Source organism: Zonotrichia leucophrys, chromosome 12 (assembly GCF_028769735.1).
Source record: "Zonotrichia leucophrys gambelii isolate GWCS_2022_RI chromosome 12, RI_Zleu_2.0, whole genome shotgun sequence".
NCBI classification, from domain to species: Eukaryota; Metazoa; Chordata; class Aves; order Passeriformes; family Passerellidae; genus Zonotrichia; species Zonotrichia leucophrys.
This window is the reverse complement of record NC_088182.1, coordinates 13738261-13759627: the sequence shown is the minus strand read 5'-3', so window position 1 is coordinate 13759627 and position 21367 is coordinate 13738261. Positions and strand designations below refer to the sequence as shown.

At 39.1% G+C, this 21367-nt stretch overlaps 1 protein-coding gene across 3 annotated transcripts in view; it reads right to left on the bottom strand.

Moving 5' to 3' along the window:
* Positions 1 to 2200: 2200 nt before the first annotated feature.
* The window catches only part of DCP1A (decapping mRNA 1A), a 31412-nt gene continuing 12245 nt past the window's right edge, over positions 2201 to 21367 (bottom strand). For 2 of the 3 annotated variants that reach the window (XM_064724063.1, XM_064724065.1), the window contains exons 5-10: positions 17962 to 18100; positions 14464 to 14583; positions 10488 to 11243; positions 9763 to 9828; positions 7545 to 7763; positions 2201 to 6082 (exon numbers count right to left, since the gene is read on the bottom strand). In XM_064724063.1, the coding sequence (XP_064580133.1) occupies positions 6002 to 6082; positions 7545 to 7763; positions 9763 to 9828; positions 10488 to 11243; positions 14464 to 14583; positions 17962 to 18100 (1381 nt within the window). In that variant the 3' untranslated portion in view covers positions 2201 to 6001. The remainder of the gene's footprint in view (positions 6083 to 7544; positions 7764 to 9762; positions 9829 to 10487; positions 11244 to 14463; positions 14584 to 17961; positions 18101 to 21367) is intronic. The other variant, XM_064724064.1, reaches the window with a different exon arrangement.

Here is a 21367-nt window from a genome sequence, read left to right as displayed (position 1 = left end):
AAAATGAAAGACATAAGGCAATGAGGTATGAGCAGCCTTGTTCTGTGTAACAGATTTTAAACTGTAATGGGAGGCCACAAAGCAAAAAATGAGGTACTGCTGTGATCAGTCAGCTCCACTGTGCTGCCTCATTACCAGAGGTTAAAAACTCCACAGCAGACCTGAAGAATTAGAGCAAGGAAATCATGCCTACCCAGTCATTTTCTGCATACACCCTGAAATACTCTGAATTCTCACAGGCAATCTGCAGTGGAGCTTGGAGAATACCTGAAGACAAGCAGCAGTACAGAAGCAAAACTGTAACTTAAATTCCTCTGTGCTTCAGGAAATACCTTCACAGGCCATACTTCTCTCTCCACAATATCCCCTTTCATATTTACATGGATGCTTTTGCTATTCCTTCCCTTGTTTTCTTCTCAGCAATCTTCTATTCAATTGTTTTCCCCTCTTTTTATTGCCAGTACTCTTTCAAGAATGCAGCAATTGATAAAAATCTCTTTTCACTGCCCTCTTTTCTCAATGCTTTTTGAGCCTGATAAGGAGTGTCTTATGAAAAAATTGTTGCATAACTGACAACGATGAGTTTTTACATGGCTGTATTTTAAGTTACAGGTCTATCACAGGAGTTTAATTCTCCTAAATTAGTAGGTCAGATCAAAAAATAAATCCCCCAATCAAAATCTAGAAGATAGAAAAAAGCTGATTCACACCTGAAGTTGTGTGAAGATAAGTGAAAAAATTCCACTACTGGGCACTGGAAATATCTTTCAATAACATGCCTTATACTTTCTAATATTTTGGTTAGAAAATTAAACTGAAATTTACCTCAGTCATAATAAAGACTATTTAGTAACCTGAAGGCATCCTATTAACAAACAAACAAACCAATCAAAAAAAACCCAACTGATATTACCTTCTGTAGTGAGAAGGAAGTGTAGCTGAACCCTTACCAAACATGAGTCCACCAACTTCAATTAATTTGGCCCATGAACGTGAGCCACAACTTGTTATTTCATTCTGCAAGCCTGTAAATGAAATTTGGATTTTAGACAATGAACTTTAGGAAGCCTAATGCCTATTCCCTGATCCTATCCAGTACATATCACCATTGTAGTAGGGATTGGCTTCATTCTGTCATACACTTTAAAAAAACATGACTGTAGAGCACCAGGATCAAGTGTACAGTGCCTGGTTTAGCTGGAGCTATACAGAGAAATTCAAATTATTCCTTTATTCCCAAACCAAAGGACAGCACTTCCTGTGAGTATCAGTGAAGAGGAATACCTGCACCAGACAAGACAAACAGATTAATGGCACTGAGAATGAAAAAATATTCTTGATATTGAACCAGACAGGCAACACACCTAATATGGAATCTAGATCTAGTTCCAGAATTTAAAGTTTGATTCTAAGCAGTTTTCCACTTTTTTTCCCACTTATAGTGCAGTAAATCCATGACTTTGTACCTGTTTTGTAGGCAGTCTTCTATCAGAAGAATCTGCTTCTGGACATAGTACAGGAATCAGTCCCAAATGAACCAGCAGGGCAACAAATGCTGTTCTTCACTGGCCTCCCTGGCATTTGACCTGCCCTGCAAGCACCAGCTCCTATGGGTAGTTAGAATTGGAATTATCTAAGATTTAGGCCTAAGGTTTTATTTAATTTCAAGATGAACTTCTATGTTTTTCTTCCCTATTTTACTTGGTGAAACTTGGATCAACCAGTTGCATGATATTGATAAGATATGGTAGGAGGACAACTGCAATTTCCAATGTCTTGGATCAAAGACCAACACTGGACTGAGAATCAAATGCCATGTCTAGAAGGATGAAAGGGGATACCATAAAAAAGTGCCAGAGAAAGGCACCAAACACAGAGCTGTACTTACAAACCAGTGAAAGTGCAGCTGCATTCTGAATGTGAGAGGAAACATCTGTTTATCAAATTCAGAACACAAGGCTGCTGACAGCAGCACAGGGCCTTGCAGAAGCTGTTCCCTCCCCACTGCCCTTCAAGAAGTCAGGTTGCATTTTCTATGTGGACAAATACAATTTGGCTCCACTCCCCGAATGAAGTAAAGGAATTTGAGTTTTTTCCTCTGGAAAATATTAATCCTAACTAAAAACTGAACCTTCCAGTAGGCTAATAGAGTTCTAGAAATAAAAAGAAACATCACAAGATTTTAGGAGGTGCTGAAACATTTGTTTTGAAGTTTTATTACAAAAATATATTTGCAAACATACAAAATTTTGGATGAAAAAAATGCTCATTCTTAAACATTTATGCAATAACTTAATAACTGCAAACATACATAGGTGCTATAAAACCCACACCATACCAAAAACGTTAATGATGCAGTATCTACATTTTTTGACTTACAATTATTCAGGTTTCCAGAAATCTTTCCTTGAAGCCCCCCCTTCCCCATGGTCTTCATATTGAAAGAACATGCAAATGGCTACAACTGGTGCATATGCAGAAGTGATAAAACTCAGAAATTACTAAAAGCACATAATGCACATAAAAGAACCTAACTAACCATATGCCCATACACTGAATAGATAAAAATAAATACACCACCAAATCAGAGATACTGCAATTTTTCCAACTTGAAGTGAAAGGAAGATATTGCATCTTAACATTTTAGTAACATTGCCAGACAAACATGAGGTGATACATATTGCACACATTCCTCTTGTTAAGATATGCTGTACAAGCAACCCAAATACCTGGCAAAAAGGTGGCTGATTCTCTTAAAATACTTTTAAAAATCAAGAAGTCCCAAATTAAAGTTTGCTTTCCAAAGCACTGCAGAAATTTTATCAGTGACTACACATGGCATAATGGATTTCAGAAATAAATCAAAATGAAGCCATTAGAAATGCAAGCAAAAATGATACATCCAGCAGCAAGTGTTTAAATATTGAGTACTTATACACAGAATTACACATTTTATATTAAATCAGGATGAATTACTTGAATTTTTTTTATCACTCATTCTGCAAGTCTTGTTTAATTTGGAAAGATATTCTCCTTCTAAAGTTAATAACTGTTAGGCACCTTTCATATAAACTTTGCATTGTTAAATAACAACAGATACAGTCTAACTACAAAACTGAGAATTTTGATTTTCCTGAACAATTCAGCAGTTGTAGGTTTTAAAACTGTCTTTGATTAGGGAAAAAGTAAAAATCCAAACTCAAACCTAAAGTAACTTAATATGAGCCACAAAAAACATGCTTAGGTAATAATTTGAGGAGTGCAGTCTGAACTAATAATATTTTGATTCCCAGAAAGAATAGATAAAATCCCCATTAAGCCAGCAATCAAAAAAAACCAGCAACTTTGAAATGGTCACAATCATTTTTTGTGATGCCCCAAGGTAACTTGCTACACACTGGTTATCCCTACATGCAGAAAACACAAATCAAGCACTTCAACAAGCTGGTCATTTCAAACTTACACAAAAATTTAAAACAATTAGGGAAAAAAGTTTTTAAAGATAGCGATTACATAAAAAAAAATCAGCTTTTACACTGTAATTGAGCTTGTGTTTTACAATGAGCTTTTAATGAAAGGAGTTTATCTGTTTGAGCCACTCCCTGGCACTTGGCACACCTCTGCCCTGGGGGGTTCCTGTGTCTGCTGGCCCCATGCAGAGGCTGGAACAAACACGTGCTGGAAAGTTCAAGGTGGAAAGTTTGCTGTGGACACTACAGTTCCAACCCTTTGGAAAGTTTGGGCAGGGAAATAAACCATCAACCTGCTGCTACAAGGACACTACAAAACCAAAGTGAAGTAAGGATCTGCCAACTGCTCGTTTCCAGCTGCACAGGAACCCTCACAAGTTAAGGATATTGAAAGTATTATTACTTTTGTATATGGCTGAAGAACTCAAAATCCAACTCCTTCCTATCACTTGTACAGATCTTTGGATATGACTGGATTTAGCAAACAGTACCAACGTGTGCTATCAGCTTCCAACACTTCTGTTCTTCCAAACCTTTATCAAATCTTTCATTGAAGAAACCAGAAGCTGTCCATGAGAAGTGAGAAGTTACAGACTCCATCTTTGCTAAATCTAGGTAAGAGCAACCCTCTATTTGGCTTAGACTGTCCGTTTTTGTTCAGAGGAACTGCTCCCTGGTTTCCCATTCAGTGAAACTTTTCCTAAAAAAGCCCAACATAAAATCAGTTTAGACCTTCAATCTAACTTGAATCTCACTGTTTATGTGCATACACAGTATTCAAACTCCAGAATTTATGGAAGAAGTTCCTATCTTCCTTAAGAAATCTGAGTTTGTATTGCTGAATTTAGATGCTACCATTAAATCCAATGTATTTCTTGATGAATGCACATAAGCATCTTTCCCTGAATCTTGAACATTTTTCTAACAATATATTAATTGGAAACACTGAACTCAAAGGCTGAGAAGAGCTTTTCAGAAGGCAGGTAGTGCTAAATAAAATATATTTTCCACTAAAAAGCTAAGAAAAAAACCTAAAATAGTTCAAATACATAAAAATATTTAAATGTTTGTAAATATTTGTTGTATCTAAAACATCCTGATTTGTGAACAAGTCACAATTAAAGCTCAATTACTAGTTTCCAATGAAATGGCCATGCACCTTGACTATGTCAACATGAACTAATCCTTAGGAGATCTATACTTACATATATGTTGTAAGGAGCCAAACAATATTTTTCTTCATATTTCAATAGTGCTTGAGGGAAAAGAATGAAGCAGTGCATCACAACTCACTACAGATTATCTTTTTACTTAATAACCCAACACTTTTCTACTGAAAAACTAAACTACTATTGCTGGAAAATGTTGGGACCTGAACTCAGATTAATTACCTTTGCATGCCTTTAAGAAATAAATATAACCCATGGGTAAACCAACACAGCAGCATAAGAAGGTATAATTAAAATTTTTCTGATTTGGGAAAAGTACCCAGTTCAATTCTTAGTGAATAGTGACTTACTAAATCACATATACAAAGCAGTAACATTTTAATTAGATTAACTTCAGACTATGAAGTTTACACTAATTATTTGGGGAGAGGGCAACAGAAGAAAAGCATGCATTTGTTTCCCATCTGCATAGTTTTTAACACTGCAGTTCCAACACAACTGAGGAGTGAAAGCCAACTATGGTGTGGTCCATCCTTAAGCTAAAAGGAAACAAAATGTTTAAATTTTATCAAACACTCATGAACAGGAAGAGAGTCTTCCAGTGGTGGTCTCCTAACTATAAATTTAAAATGAGAACTTCAACATGCAACTCCTTTGTTGTTTAAAAAAAAAGTACAATCACTGAGGATTTTGCATATTTCAAATTTTGCCTCTTTAGAGAAAATGGCCTTACCCACTTGGGTGTTTTATGTCAGTAACACAGAAACAAACAAGATTAATGAAATATTGAAAGGATGAATTTACATGCATTAGCTAGAGACTGCCAGTGTATTGAGCCAATCACATTTTTAGACCTTTTGTTAAAGATTTAGCTCCAGTGGCCTGGCTTCCAGACCCTTTCCCTCCCCACACCTACCAGCTTCATCACAAGGCATTTTGCTCTCATTTTCCTTAGTCCTTCAAGCGAGGTTCCCACAACTGAATTTGGTTCTGGTGTGCTGTAGTGTATTATACTGTGCATTTGCTGGTTGAAATAGTTTTGAGTCTGTAATCCTTGAACAATGAATACAGTCAGGAATGAGAGCCAGAGCAAACATTTGCACATTCACTTAATGCTAATGAGAGCTCAAATGCAACTTAAGTCCCCTCCCCAATAAAAAAAAGGTTTGCTGGTGATGATCACAGTGAAAACCTAGATCATTCTGAGAACATTACTTTCATAAGTATTTAAGGAATAATAGTTCCTAACAGGTTCAAATTCAAGACATTGAAAACTAAATATTCTTTTACAAAAATATTAGTTTTATAGATGAGGCATAATTGTTTCTAAAATGAACATATTTTAAGTAGATTCAGCTTCAATTATAGCTTAATGTTGTCTGTACTCTTGGTGAGGACTTGCAAGTAGACTTCATGGATAGTGCTGAGAAAACGGGAATCATTCTGCAGGAAAAATAGAAACACATTAGAAACATTAGTGAAAAAATGCCAAAAAAAGTTGAATTTGCTGTCACTTTAGTTGTGATAAGGTTTGAAGGAGCTGTGTGCCTGCACAGAAGGTGCTTTTGGAACACACACAGGCTGTGAACCATGAAGCTGGGCAGCAGCTGAAGGCACCACCAGGCACTCTGGATGCCCAGACAGACAGACAGGGTCACTGTGTCAGCCTGGCCACACTGAGCTTCCCTCCAGAGCCCAAACCACACACTCAGGCACAGAGAATCCCATTCTGGGTACAGGCTCCCAAATCAAGCCTGAGTGTCAGGTGTGATGCTGTTTGTCGGGCAGAGCAGCCTGAATGCGACTGCAGCGAGCTCTACAAGAATTCCCAAGTCAAAGCATGACTGGGAAGTGAATTGGTTTCATCTGTGGACAATATTTACAGATATTTCTCGAGTCTAATTCCTTCAAATGACAAGTTACAAAACTGGTATGTCATCAGTTAGCTTGAGAGTGTAATACTCTCTTGACAAGACCTGAACAGCAACTGTTATCCTGCCCAGAATGCTGTGTGAGTACTCCCATGCTGCAGGATATGCCTATTTTGGTCTTCATTCAGTCTTCTTCAGTCTCAGTAAAGGCTGGAGACAAATATCCCTGTCAGCTCTCTAAAATCACCACTCAGAATATTAGCAGGTGAGCTCAGTTCCAAGATTAGTCTAAGCCCTTAATTAGAAAACCCATACACACCAGCAGAAGAAAAGGTTATGTAAAATGGAACAGACAAATCAGGCAACCTAGTGATGGGATCTGGCAATGACCTTTTTGGTCCTAACAACATGGTCACTGGGAAGATGCTGTTTGTTATTTTTGTTATTCTTGCATTTTGGGTATAAGCTCTACTAACACCAGCATGGAGTGAGCAAGAGAACCCTGAGCTAAGAAAGAACAGTTTGTCATTCATTGCAACTTCATCATGACATTAGAGGTCAAAATCATCTCAATGCACAGCTGCTTCCAACATCAGATTTAATACAATAAAAGTTTTTAGTCCCTAAAAATAGCAGAGCTAAAACTTTGCAATTTCCATTTCAAAGAAACACACTAAAAGTAAAGATAAGGAAAGGTTCTAGGGAACTGAAAACAGGAAATCTTTCCTTGAGGAAGTGGAACACTTAAAAAGACAGCAAAATCAACTCCCACCCCATACCAGCTTCTACTGCTGCAAGTTACTCCTCACTTCTCTACAAATTCATATGGATGTGAAAGGACACACCAACCAAAAGGAGCAAGCTGTGCCAAACTCTGTGTTCAGTGTGGAGTAATCTGCCCCTTCCAAAAGAAAAGAACATCTTTTGTAATCTTTCAGGGCAAAAGGAGTTGCAGGGGTACAGAATCTGTCAGTGCTGCCTTCTGTGCTTGGAACCCCATCCCTCAGAAACTGTGAGCTCTCTATAGACACTACCTTTATTAGATGTATCAGTGCTTCTTGAAGCTGAGACCTACTGAGAACAGTAGGAGGTGTAGTCTGAATTTCTGTTGTTCCAAGTGTTAGAGGCGAAGAAGAACTGGCTTTATTCTCCACTTCAGTAGCTTTTGTAGCTGATTGCTGAAACACACTTGGAGACAAGAGCACTGAAGGTGTTACTGTCGTCGTGGCTGCAACAAACTGTGGAGGTGCAACCTGTAAAAGAACAGAAGATTAATAAGCACTGGGTTCAGTAAGAATGAATGATGCTGTAAAGGCTGGAGAGATAAGCATAAAGAAAATGAAATAAATTGCAGCCACATGTACTCAGTCAGATATTGCAGAACAGCTGCTCTTAATCAAGAAATATCTACCTATGAAGATTAATATTAGTACCAATAGTACTTCTCATTTTCAAAGCTGAAGAAGGTAGCAGCCATGAACATTCTTGTATGCAGACTCCTTTCTACTCATGTGGTTGCTACAGAACAGATACAACAAAAGTTGAGCTTTTCACCTCAGTAATCTAAGGAGCCTGTAGCTGTTTAGCAAATTCTTTTCCTCTGGAGTTTTCAGAAAGATCAGTCCTGCTTCCTGCACCCCCACTTCTGTGGTCTCCCACAGATACTTGACTTCAAATTTGAAGTGCATCTCAAACATATTTAAAGAAACTGCTGAATTATAGTTAAACCATTGGAGTACACAGAAATATTCTCATTCTGTTTTCCCTTAGGGGGATGTAGGATGGAAATATTTTAAAGACCATCTTTGCACCTCATCATTCCACAGGTCTGTCTCCATTTCACTACACAAATGCCCACACTGCCTACACCACTTTTTCTTTTAAACATAAATTGCACATTTAGAGGACTATTACATTTGCATCAGCTGGACACAAATAAATGTCCTCTTTGAGCAACTCTGACATCTCCTGATAACTGCAATTGTTACTCAGGCTGATAATCTGTGTCTTGCTCAGGCTTCCAGGATGACCAATGTGGTGAAAAAAAAAGAAAATAAATAAGCCAATCTCACTCCAAAGAAAAGCAACACTAAATGTGATTCATAAAGATGTTTGACATATCAGCAGAAAGAGCTCACCTTGGATAACCAACAATCTTCAGAAGAAAAAGCCCTCCAAAGCCATCTAAAGTTAATGTGTATGAAATAACATCAACAACAGCAGAACTAGAAATTTGATTTTCTTGTAGTCAAAACTGTGAAGACTCACAGCGTGGGATTTCAGCTGAAGACAATGTGCTTAAACTGACAGTTTGCTATACAACATGCACATGTTTCTTAAAATTCCCAAATCCATATAAAATGCTTTGAATTAGGTAATTATTTACTAACTGGGTCATGATCAGACTGTAGAGCTTATTTTATAGCATCCCAGTGGGTAAACCAGCATTTTACTTCAAGTAGGACCATTTTTTTTGCCTTCACAATCAGATCTGGGCATGCTACTGAAACTGCTTTCATGGAGAGCAAGTTTGACAAGAATGAGGCAAGATAGCTGAAAAAGGAGTGGGTGCATAAGGGAAAAGCAGAAATAAAATACAGATGGTGTCCTAAAATGAATACATAACAAAAAGGTAATTAAAACCAGTTCTTGAACACTTGACTATTATCAAGTTATTTTGTAACTATAACCTGAAACTTAAACTTGACACTATTTCAAACTGTTATCCAAGGCAGTTCTAAGAAGCTTAAACCTGCTTTTAGCTGTCTAAAATTTGCTATCACAAATTTTGCAGTAGCAATTATTGGGTTTTTTTTCCCCATCTTCAAATTTTTCTGCTTTGTATCAGTTTATAAGATACAAGGTATCTCAAGAAAACTGAGACACACAAAGGCCAGGATAGCATTTTAAGCCTCTGGGGTGCTTAAGGTTGGGCCAAGGCTAAAATACCCTCCTACAATATGATGGCATTAAGTACTCCCTGCTTGCAACATAAAAAAACCCAGTTCAAATGGTGCAAGCTCAGTGCAGGGCTGCAACCCCAAAAATGTGTTTTCATTTCTGCATTAGAACCAACAGAAAGAGTGACTGTGCAAGAGCAGTGCACTGACAGCAACTCCCCCTTCCTCCAGCGCTGTTTCATAACAGCTCCTTCAATGTGGGCAGTGGGCAGTGACTATTTGAGATATCAGCTGGGTTTTTCCCCCTAAGAAAACCCCTGAGACTGATTAGCACAGGTACTTATCCACTTACTTGACTGGCTTTAGACAAAGTTTTCGGCTGTGGAAATACTTCTGATTCCTTGTTTTGCTGTACAGTCTGAGTTAGGAAAAAAAAGCAAAATTTACAGGTTACCATCCACAGCTCAATTTCTAGAGGTCATTCTCTGTTTTTAAGAAAGCCACAAAAATGCAAATTTCAAGATTTTAGATATAATTCAATCAATTTTGTAAAACTGATATAATCAATGGGAAGCTGTAAAAAGAGAAAAAATCTGAACTTATGTTTTATGCTTTCAATATTATGGCAAACCTATAAAGCCATATCTCAAGGTAGCCCACAGAAGAAGTGGGTCAGAATTGAAGGAGTACAAAACACTCAAAGCAAAATAATCAGAAAAATGAAATTGTCAATTGTATTGTAGACTTCCACACATCATCTCCCATTACAGTGCTCAGCCTGCAGCCTTCCATCCCTTCTCAGATCCCCAGCTCTGAGCAGTACTTTTCTGCCACAAGGTGAAATCTTTAGGACTTATTCACCCATCACCAGCAGCAGTTTGAAAAACCTCCTCCACTAGAGAGCAGATGCTAATGATACAAAACCAATGGAACTGCATTTCTAACTTAGCCATTCAATCAATACCACACAGTGGAAATCCTTCATTATCTTCAAACAGCTAATACATAACAGCACAGTTTTCAAGGGAAAAATACACGTAGTCTAAAGCTTCATGGATATCAAAGCCCACAGAATACCTGAAGGGGAGAGATTATCTTGCTGTTCAAGGCTGATGGCTTACTGTGAGATTCTTTGAAGCTTTCTGGTGTTGCAAGTTGGCCAACCGAGGCAGAGATGTTTGGTGTTAAGGGACTCTTAGCGAGAGACTGCTGCTGTGTTTGGTCGTGCTGTGGGGTCAACCTGAGTTTCTGGAGAAGATCAACACTTGTGTGAGATGCATTGGAGACAGTCCCTGTGTTTGCTGCAGTCAAGGGTGCTATGAGCTGGCTTTGGCCAGCCATGAGATTCTGTGGAGCGTGGTTCACGTCAGCTGGCGGCTGATTCACCAGTGGGGATATGGGCTTGGCAGCTTGCTGCATAACTTGCATTATGCTGTTGCTTTGTTTGAGGCCAGGAAGCATCTGAGCAGGGGCAGCTTCCATTGTCGAGGCTGAATTAAGAACAGGGCTTAAACGAACTGAATAGCTTGGAACGTTTTTCAGCTCAGGCTGGGAAACTGAAGCTGGAGGTATTATCATAGGTGTCAAACAGTCCTGCTGGCTGGCACTGGCTTTAATGCTTGGACTTTCACATTTCCCCAGGGATTGTTGCATTACTGGTGACTGGTCAAAGGAAAAAGGCAAAAGCAAACTGTGCTGCTCTCTGGCAGATGCATCTGTCTGCAGCTTCTCCATTCTCTCTGGATTGGGATATGGAGCTGCAGGCTGTTCCTTTTGGACAGAGGTTCCAAACAGTTCCTCCAAAGTCAGATGCTTCTGCCTTGACTGAAATGGCTAAAAAGAAGGGAGAAGAAGATTTCAGTTTAGAACTAGACACAACACTGTGCAGCTCACACAGTCTATTACAAATTCAAGGAAGTTAGGAGAGACAACTAGGTCAAATGCATATAAAACACAGTTTGGATACCAAGAGTGCCCCATTCATAGGAATTTTAAAATTAATTTAATTTATGAGGAACATCCTGGCTATGTATGGCTTTTCCTTAGGGCCATCTCAGGACAGTCTCTGCAGCAGTAGTCAGGAAGGGGGATGGCAATGGATTCTGTCAGGAACATGGCACCTGCCATCATCCATCAGCCCTAACTACACAGGGCACTTCAGGGAAGTGGAGGGAAAATCATGCATGTTGAAAAAATCCTCACAGAACTTACAGAATTGGAAATAGTGAAATGGTCAAAAAGATGGGAAAGGAACATAAAAACCAGAAGCTGCAAAACTGAACTGGCAATACATGTCTAGACAGCTTTCCTAGCCCTAGTGCAGTAGATGTTACAATAGGTAAGAGAATTTCTATAAACTTAAATATGTATCTCCTTGAAAAGTATGTTAAATGTACACAGTTACATCTAACAGTCCTTTAGTCTTTCCCCAAAAAAATACATCTGGCCTACACCACTGACACTGTTAGAAAAATATGGTTTTAACAATATCATATTTTGCTGAAAATATTTCAAAATGTGTTTAATTAAAGAGAAAAGAAACAGCTATTAACAGTGATCTCAAATTTTCCTTTTTTTTTTTTGAGGTTGCACAGGAGTTATGTAAAACAGCTGGACTGAAATACAACATTCTGTTCAGAAGACTGAATGGCCTGAAGCACAATTCCAGTGTATTCTGATGGTATGTCTAAACAAAGATGCTACTTCACAATGACAACCACTGCACCATGACATTGCTCTGCTGGCTCTGATTTCCCCAGCACAGAGAACAGGACAGCACAGCAGCACAGGTGCCACAAATAGCCCAACAAGAGCCCCTTGAGCTTGAAGTCACACTGTCTTTTTCCCAGGTTACTCATCTCCACTGTCACTGTTATTCCATTTTAGCTAGTTAAAAGCCTGGCACCCTTTCATTTTGGGGCTGAGACATGCAATAGTTTATAAACTTTGTTAATTATGTTAGCAATCTTTTCCTAGAAAGTTGTTCTTACTTTTTTCCACTGATCCTACTGTCCTTCAAGCATAAAGATTCCATTAAGAGAAAAATCACTGTTCCAGATCATTTCAAACTCAGCTGTTCACTTCAGTATGATTAATTGACCAGCCTTCCTTTATTAATACATTGCAATAGTCAAGTAATAAACTGAAATCTCTACCATGCCCTGATCCAGGTCAGACTGGATAGTCTCAAACATCAAGTTCCTTTCCAGCATGGAGTATAAAACATCTCTTTTACCCTGTCTGGCTGAGGTGTACTTTGAGCATTTCATCAACTCAGTGTGTTTATGAAGACCTTTACCACAAGGGGCTGCATAAAGGCCACAAGATCACTTCATTTCATAGGAACAGAGTGCTGCTGCTGCTCAGAGGGTTTCTCCAGAAATGATTTCAGATAAATTAAGCTTTGCAGTCCCAGCTCTGCTTATTCATGGTTCAGTACCAGTGGTCTGGTTCAGTTTTGCAGTCTGCTGGCACAGAAGCATTTCATGATACAACTAATTTTAATTTTGAATTGCCAAGGTACAACACTTAACTACACAATATCATACAGGAGACATTTATTTTTATTCCCAAATGTGTGGTATCTTTAGCATGAGATGAAGTTAATCAACATGCAAGTGTGACATTTTGGAGGGAATTTAGCAATCTCACTGTACTTATCATATGCACACTATTTTTTGATTTCACTGGCCATCTGCTTTAATTAGATGAAAAATGTATATTTTTATAGTTGAAATGGAATGTTTTTCCAGTAGTCTCTCAGTTGTCCATGTTAATAAAAATGTGACTCAGAACCAACACATCTGAGATATATTTGAACCCAGCTAACTGGCTTTATAGAACTATCACTTATGGTACCCAATTAATTTTTTCCAATATCTCTGCAGCTATTATTTTAAATAGCTCAACAGAATTAAAAATATGACATTTTATATGTTCTATAAATCAACTTTCTCTTTAATTACTTCAGAGAAATTTGTTAGAATCTTACATTTCCAGTTTTTCCTTTCCTAGTTAATTGATGCCTGTTCTGCAATTCCATGCACTGTCAGGTGGAGCATTTCAGCTGATTTTGGACAGTCTACATGGAATGACCCAAAGCAAACAGGAGCTTTGAGAGCAAAGCCTCAGGCAGCCCTGGTGCCAGGTCTCCAGACATGGCATGCAGCAAACAGAGCTGGCTGCCAGGGGTGAAAACCAGAGGTGCTGCTCAGGGGCTGGAAGGGCTGGGATAGAAATAATCCCAGCAAACTCCCACCCTTCATTTCAGTTCATTAACTGTTACCACCCCACCCTCAATCAGATTCCTGCTGCCCCAGCTCTGACCCAAACTAGGAACTACAACTACCCCTCCAAACCGTGTGTATTATTTACAAGTACTAAGTGCAGATTTCCCCACATTTTCCTAGGGGATGCCACTTCTCAGGCACGGTGATTTATTGCATCAGAAGCACCCCAGAGAAGCCTGGCATGGAGAGGAGTTTTCCATGGGGCACTTCCAGGAGCAGCAGCAGTGCCTGTCCCGTGCCCACTGGGTGGCACTGCAAGCAGGCCCATGGCACCTCCCTGTCACAGGCAATCCAGGTACTGCACAGTTCACTCACTTGTTTCTCTGAATTTCTCTCTACAAAGTCTTGTATCAAGCCCCAGCTTCCTTGCACAGGTACACTACTGTGGCTCTGAAGCACAGACAAACCTTCAGTAAATGCCTGAGACAGAACACCAGGGCTTGAGTTCCTGAGGGAAAGAGCTGACCACCAGGCACGGTCAGCTGCTCTTGCCTCCTGTCTCTGCAAGTCAGCCCACACACATCACCACAGACTCACTTCTTCCACAAACCACGTGGGCCCATTTAAACCTGAATATTCACACTAGTGGGGACATAGCATTTTTCATAAGACAGAATTTAGGATCCTAAAAGTGTTCAAACTCATCTGTTTAGTGATAATAAACTGGGCAAACACTGAAGGCATCTTAAGAAAAAAATAAATTTTGGTATCAAAACAAAGTATTAATGAAAAAACCCCCTCATTTAGGGTTGGATCAAACGTACCTGCTCTTGCACTTGTAATGAAGGCTTCTGTTCTGAAGGCTCTGTACTTTCTGGCTTTGGAGGATTTGAATTCTGTTGCATTCCAGAACTTGATATAATACTTAGGTCACTAATCTGATTCTGAGGAGGAAAAAAAATAATATAAATACATGAGTTTCAGTCTACATTTACCCACTATGCAGTCCCTGGCACTTGGGACTGAAATACAGATGAGGTACAAAAGCACTGGTTTTTGTAAGACACTGTGGAATTCACAAATATTATTATTTATTCTAGGAAATAAAAATCATACCAATCCATCCAGAATCTGGTATGCAGTCATAAAACTTTTACTCTTTATTATTACAAGAAAAGCAACAAGAAAATACAACTGATTTTATACTTTGTCACCAAGAACAAAAATGATACAGTAAAGAAAAGGTGAGCTTTTCACATCCTGTATCTGCATTGGCTGCTAACAGAAGTTTGCTACACTTCCTTCAATCAACAACCCAAACTAGAACTGCTTGGGAAAAAAAGATCCTGCCAGAAAGCACTCTAAGTGGATGGAAAGAGCTTGTCACTGATTTACTTCCACCAGATTTAACCAACCAGGTACATCTTTTTTCAGGTGTTAATTTGGTTTTCTGTGAACAAGACAAAACCAGGCAAGAGAGTTGCATTATGACACAGTATGTTTCAGATGGATTTGACTTTCATCTTTAATAAGCATAAAAATAAACTAACACAGATATTCTGTTACTGTTAAAATCACCAGAAAAACCCAGACTGTAGAATAATCCAGCTTTCATGGGTAAACTACACCAGATGCATCTCATGGAGTTCAACCATTGGTACAACACATGGTGATTGCTCTGGTATCTTACCCAGAGCAGTAAAATATGGGTTAAAATTTCTAGCAATGGATTAAAAAGCAATCTGAGCTTTATTATTTTGTTTTCAAATTCTAACTGAAAGCAATAAATACAAAACCAAGCCTACATATTGTGATTTAAGGACAGAGGAGGGAAGCAGACTTTGCATCTTTCTGACTTTTAGCCACTAACTTGAAGGTCAAAACTCCTTGTGCCTGAAAGGCTGGAGGCCTTTTAGTTATAAAATCAGGAAAGGCAGAGTCTTGTTTTCACTAGAGGATAAGCCACAGTATGTTTCCCTGCTCAAACTGAAATACAAACACAAAACCACACTATAAAAAGCATCCATTCACTTCATTAAAAAAAAAAAATCTCAGAGTTCATTCATTTTCACATATGGGCTTGATGTAGTGTGTACTTGAAGGATTAAGCTGATTTGGAATCCTAGATTAAAGCACTCAGACCTTCATAAATCTCTTTTTCACTCCCTCTGCCCCCTTCTCATGCTGACACTCTGCCAATCTCATGTGGGCTGCACACAAGGATTACTGTATGATCCATCTGGAATGTACCAGCAGATAAGTACTTTCTGCTCCTAAATACAAATTCATGCATAATTACCAAGTGCCATAAAATTATTGAAAAAAAAATTAAGTCAGGAAAGGTCTCTCAAGAAGGCATCTTCCAAACAAGTTGGTTACTTCATCACATTTACATTGGCACACTCTGGCTACAAGAGCTCCAAAATTAATGTACCAAGGGTTTGTTGCTCAAGCTGAGGTGGTCAACAGAACATTCTCCAAAGAAGTTTGCTTGAAACGTGACCAACATTGTTCAGTTCTGCTTTTCTGACAACTGTACAGCACTACAGTCACAGCAGGCTCTGATGGGATCACCATGGACAGGTTCATTTATGGTTCATGTACACAAAAAGGAAATGAAGTAATTATTCCAGTTTCCCTGGCTTTCTAAAAACATCAAGAAAGAAACACACACATATATAACAATAAGAAGAAATAAAGATACAAAGCCCCCAGTTTTAAAGTAGCTCTGCTGTAGCCCATGCCCTGCCTATTTCACTGCTGCATTACTGGCACCACAGATATTGTCTGTCCATTGAACTATCTGCATCTGTTCCTGCTCATCAGAATTTTACTTGTCTACAGAGCTTCATCCATGATGTTCAGGAGCTTTGTTTACAGCAAAAGCTTTTCAGTATTCTCATATGAAAAATATCTGAAAATTAGAAGAGAAGCTGGAATATCCCAAGTCACCCAAGAGCCATCTGTTGGAAATGTGCATTATCCAATACTGCAAGGACAGAGAGGGAGAAAAGCTCCACCACACCCAGGAGGGCACTACCAAAGCAGTGCATTCCTGTGGTATGGGCTTTTCCCCTTTTCAAAAAGACCTCAATTTCTTCAAATCTGTCTAGATTGATACAGCACTGAAAGATGAACCATAATGTGATATTTCCTTCTGTGATCTCACAAAAGCTGCGACCTGCACAATGCTGGCCTTCATCCAGAGACACCTTCTCCCCAAACAGCACTGACACACACTGGCAATTAATTTTGTTTTCATCTGTATTTTAAAGCATTAAAAGAACATAGGAGTGATTTCCAGAGATGAGTTTCTAGCCTGGGGCAAAGATACTGTTGTTTATCACATTGCCCTGACCTCAATGTACCTCACACAGTGACAGGATAAGAGGTCTCACACAAGGTTTAATCCACATGCTTGCTCTCTTCTCATCCCACACTGTATTGTAACCATTCAGAATCTCACAAAGACTCAATTTCAAGTACTCAAAGGAGCTCTGCAGCACAAGCAACTCCTGCAAGGAATCAAGCACTGTACAAATGTGCTCCCTGTTCTCCCAGCAGCACAGGCACAGAAGGCACACCATGGCTCTGCAATGCAATACTCACACATTGCTTTACTATGGCACATTCCTGTATTATTACTCTGGGAAGAGGCGCGTTCAGAATCTCTGCTTCCATTTTTGGATCTCCCACACATTACCTTTATATTCACCCTGCATGTATGAATTTGGTCCTCATGACTATATAAAGTAATTCTTTCTTAAGAGAAGTAACATTCCTCATTATGTAATCTTGTGGATTTAGCACTGGCAAAGGATAACAGGCTTTTCCTTCTGAGATGAATTATTTTATTAAAGGGAGAAACAGTAGACAGGACACAAGAAATAAACTGGAGAACAAAAAGACAAAGGAAGAGTATTGTTACACTTAGTCTACAGCTAATAAGAAATATGCTTTATAGAGTCTACAAACAAACTGAATGCCTCAGTCTCTAACACCACAGTTCATCTTTTGAGACTAAGAGACAGATGCTGTTTGGTACAATTTTTATTTGCTATTCCCAGAGACAAGATTTCCTCACAGCATGAGAAATCACTATAAAATGGGTCCACCCTGCTACACTTCAAGTTGGACCCCATGATGGGGATTCAATTCATCTTGCCTGAAATCACAGAATGTTTCCTAGTACAGGGCTCTTGAGGGAGGGAACAACACAGCACTCTGAAAACAAGGCTGCTGGAACTATTGCACACTGCCCACCCTTTGAACAAAGCACAGCTGATGTGCTAAAAACTGGTTTCCAGAAAAGAGAAACTTACTCGTTCATACTCATCCTTGGCTTTACTAAGCATCTCTAGGATGTCAATGGGCCTGTTTTCATTGCAGCCATTGGTTCTGCTGGGACTTTTTCTGTCCTGAGAAACTTGCTGCGACCTCTGAGCTTCTTGTTCAACCACTCTGGAAAAGGAAAGGAGAAACAGGATTTAAAAATTTAACTAGAGTTAACATCTTGCAAAAAGCAGTAATGAAAAAAGTACTCCCAGTACATTAACCCATTTTTCTGCCTGAATAAAAGCCTAACACATAGCTGACCAAAGTTACACAAGTTTTCATTTGCTACAAGGTTCAAACAAGACAAACTGCCAAATGGTCTGCACGATTTATCTCCCATTCACAGAGCACTGGTCTGTCTCTCTCAAAGTTTGCCTACAGCAAACACTATTCCTATAAAACTCTCATGTTTAGACATTTTTACAATGAAATATGTGGACATCCAAGCATGTGATACACAAAACCCACATGTTTTACACCATACACTAAGATACAAGTTTTACTCTTTACTTCCTAACATGCATTTCTCCATATTTAGTCAAGTCAAGCCATGTCATTCAACAAAATCTATTACCAAATAGTTCTAATTTAGGATGTGGCCTACCATTATGCAACAGAGACAATGGGAAAGAAGAGAGCTGGCTCACACCAGATGTCTCTGGAATCAGTCTGCAAGAAGACTTAGAGCAAGTCACCCCTCACACCCCCACCTAAGGCTCTGGAAAGAACAGCAAACCATTTCCTCTTCAAGCTGCCCTGCAGTCATTCCAATTACCTGCATCACCTCTGGCCCCTGGTGCCTATGGTTCATTCACCACTTCTACTCCAGCCCTGCCTGCCTCAAGTATCCAGAACCTTCCAACTGAAGGACAGGTCAGAGATGCAAGAAGGTGAGGTGCACCTGCTCATTTCATTAATGAAAATAAAAGCAGCATATACTCCTAATCCATATGCAGTTCACAAGATATACATGGCTGTGCAGTGCACTGAAGCTTATCCTCTTGAAATAAACACACACCAGCCTGTAATCCCTTCTTTTTTAAGCCTGCATTAATCAAATATGTTAAGAAAAAACAAGCACTGTAAACAGGGCAGAGCTCTGGAGCTGGCATGTCACTTGGGAACTCTCATGCTGTGGAACTGATGGCTGAGGGGGGAGCCAAGAGGTGCCATCACAGCAATCACAGAAAGTGTCAATCATCCCAGCCTCCAGTTTCTTTGGGTCAGTTAGGATTCAGGACAAAATCTAGATTTTATAGGCTGTAATTATTTATATGTACCTCTATGTTTACATTTCTGAGGAAGAAACAGTTTGAGTTTTGAAAGTTTCTTCCCAGTTTTCTAGCTACCAAGCTTCTTTACTTCACTAGAGTTTAGCTGAAAAAGGGTTAGATTTGGCTTTTAACAATTCAATGTTGCTTTCACAATTTTTCATCATAAAGGCTGGTTATTTAACCAGCTCCTGATTACTTCCAGCCTTCTCTGTAAGCAGCAGTCACCTGGCAAGGTAACTCACAACAGGGAGGCCAATGTAACCCTGATAATTTGTGAGAACTGCAGCATGTGCTCGTTTGGATGAGGCAGCTCCATACTCCACAAGTGTTTCTATGGTGACTCCCTGAGAGAACATTTTGTTCTAGCACCTCACGTGGTCACCCAGTCCTGGCTTAGGACCTCTCTAAACTCAGCTCCAAAACTAATGATGAGAAAGAGCAAGGTAAGAGAATCAGAATGCTTTGCTGAGATGTTAAGTGCCAGCATAATTGTATAAGAAAAAAGAAACACTTCAGTTAAAGGGAAGATTCTGGGCAAAGTGAAATCACACAAGGTGCCTGGCAGGCACAGCAAAGGCTTCACTCTTGAGACTTTCCTTTTGCCTTAATTAGTTGGCCCAGAAGGTTTCAGTAAAACATTTTCCCCTGAAACCAGTATCATTGAACTCACAGCAAAACACCTTCAAGGAGTGCAGGCATTTCACAGAAATGTTTCATAAAAATTTCTGAAAAACAGTTCATAAGATTTTTCTCTTGTTCATTTATGAAGTGTTTGTTACCTTTTTAAAGTTCAAAGTTTACTTTCTTTTTGAATAATAACAAATTCTCTTCTTATCTAGGTAATTGTCCAATAGCTTAAACTCATCTTCTGTCTTGTGCACCACATTTCAATGGTGGTGATGGAATATAATGTGAAACTGTATCCCCAGAACTCTGAGATTCTCTCCCAATTCTAGTCTGCTTCCTCTATCTCAGAAGCCAATTTGGGTCTGACTATTGAAACAAGGTAAAACAAGCTTGTAAACTAAATTGAAAATAACCCCTCCATACAAACTTACAGGTCAGAATGCAATAGTTTTCTCAAATATTTGGAGCCCTGCAGTTTCTGCCCTACTCCTTCTAGAAAGGCCATCCCTCAATCAATCATCTTAATTTGACACAAATTAATTTTTTCTCAAATCAGGAGTTTGACTCCCATGAAATATTTTCATTTCAGAAGATTCTAGAATTCTTAAAAAAAAATCTGTAAATCAAATACCTAAATAGCCTTCCTGGAGGGAAAAAAGTAACTGCTGCAAATCTGTACACTGAACATGCTCCGTGTGCAATCCAGGATTAAATCTTTTTTAAGCAAGGCCTGCTGTTTCTTTCCATTATATCAGATAGTGGAAGAGGCACACATTCCTTCAGGGACACAGTAGCTGCTGTGACAGTTTGTTGAAGAATATCTGGAGTTGCAGCATTGAAAATATACCTGGCACAACCTCACAGAAGGGCAGGGGGAGGGAGAGAATGTGAGAAGTGAAGTCTGTGATTACAAAGCCTAATTTACTTTTCTTTTCAAAGATAAGCCACCAAAATACAAATGGATGGCCTGCAATCTTGTTAACTCAGGCTGGCACAATAAGGTCAAGTTAAATGCAGGGAAGAGAATGCAAATCTCCTTGAAACCTTTTATGGTTATGTTTTGGAACTGCTGAAGTATTATAAAGGCAGCACTGTTTCCTATCAGTGATTAAGAAAAACTCCACCTTAAGAATAGGGTGCAAATCCAAATTTCCACCCCAAAGACAAAAAAACTACAGAACAAAATTAATACTCTTGGAAGAAAATGTAAATATTGCAATCCAGCCAAAGGGGTAAATGTGCTTTATGGACTGCTGTGCCATGGCCAGACTGGTCTGTTACCTGATCCCACTTTTAAAGACTCCTGAATTATCATTTGTAGCCCATCATTTGTGCTACAGTGACCAGAGCAGCTCAAATGGACTCAAGGTTTGCTATCTGAAGTTAGATCAGCACTGTAGCTGTGAATATGGTAGAGTTTGACAGGTCCAGCTCTCTCTCACAATTCAAACATTAACTAATGGGTTTAGATTAGAAGAGAAAGCCATGTCCT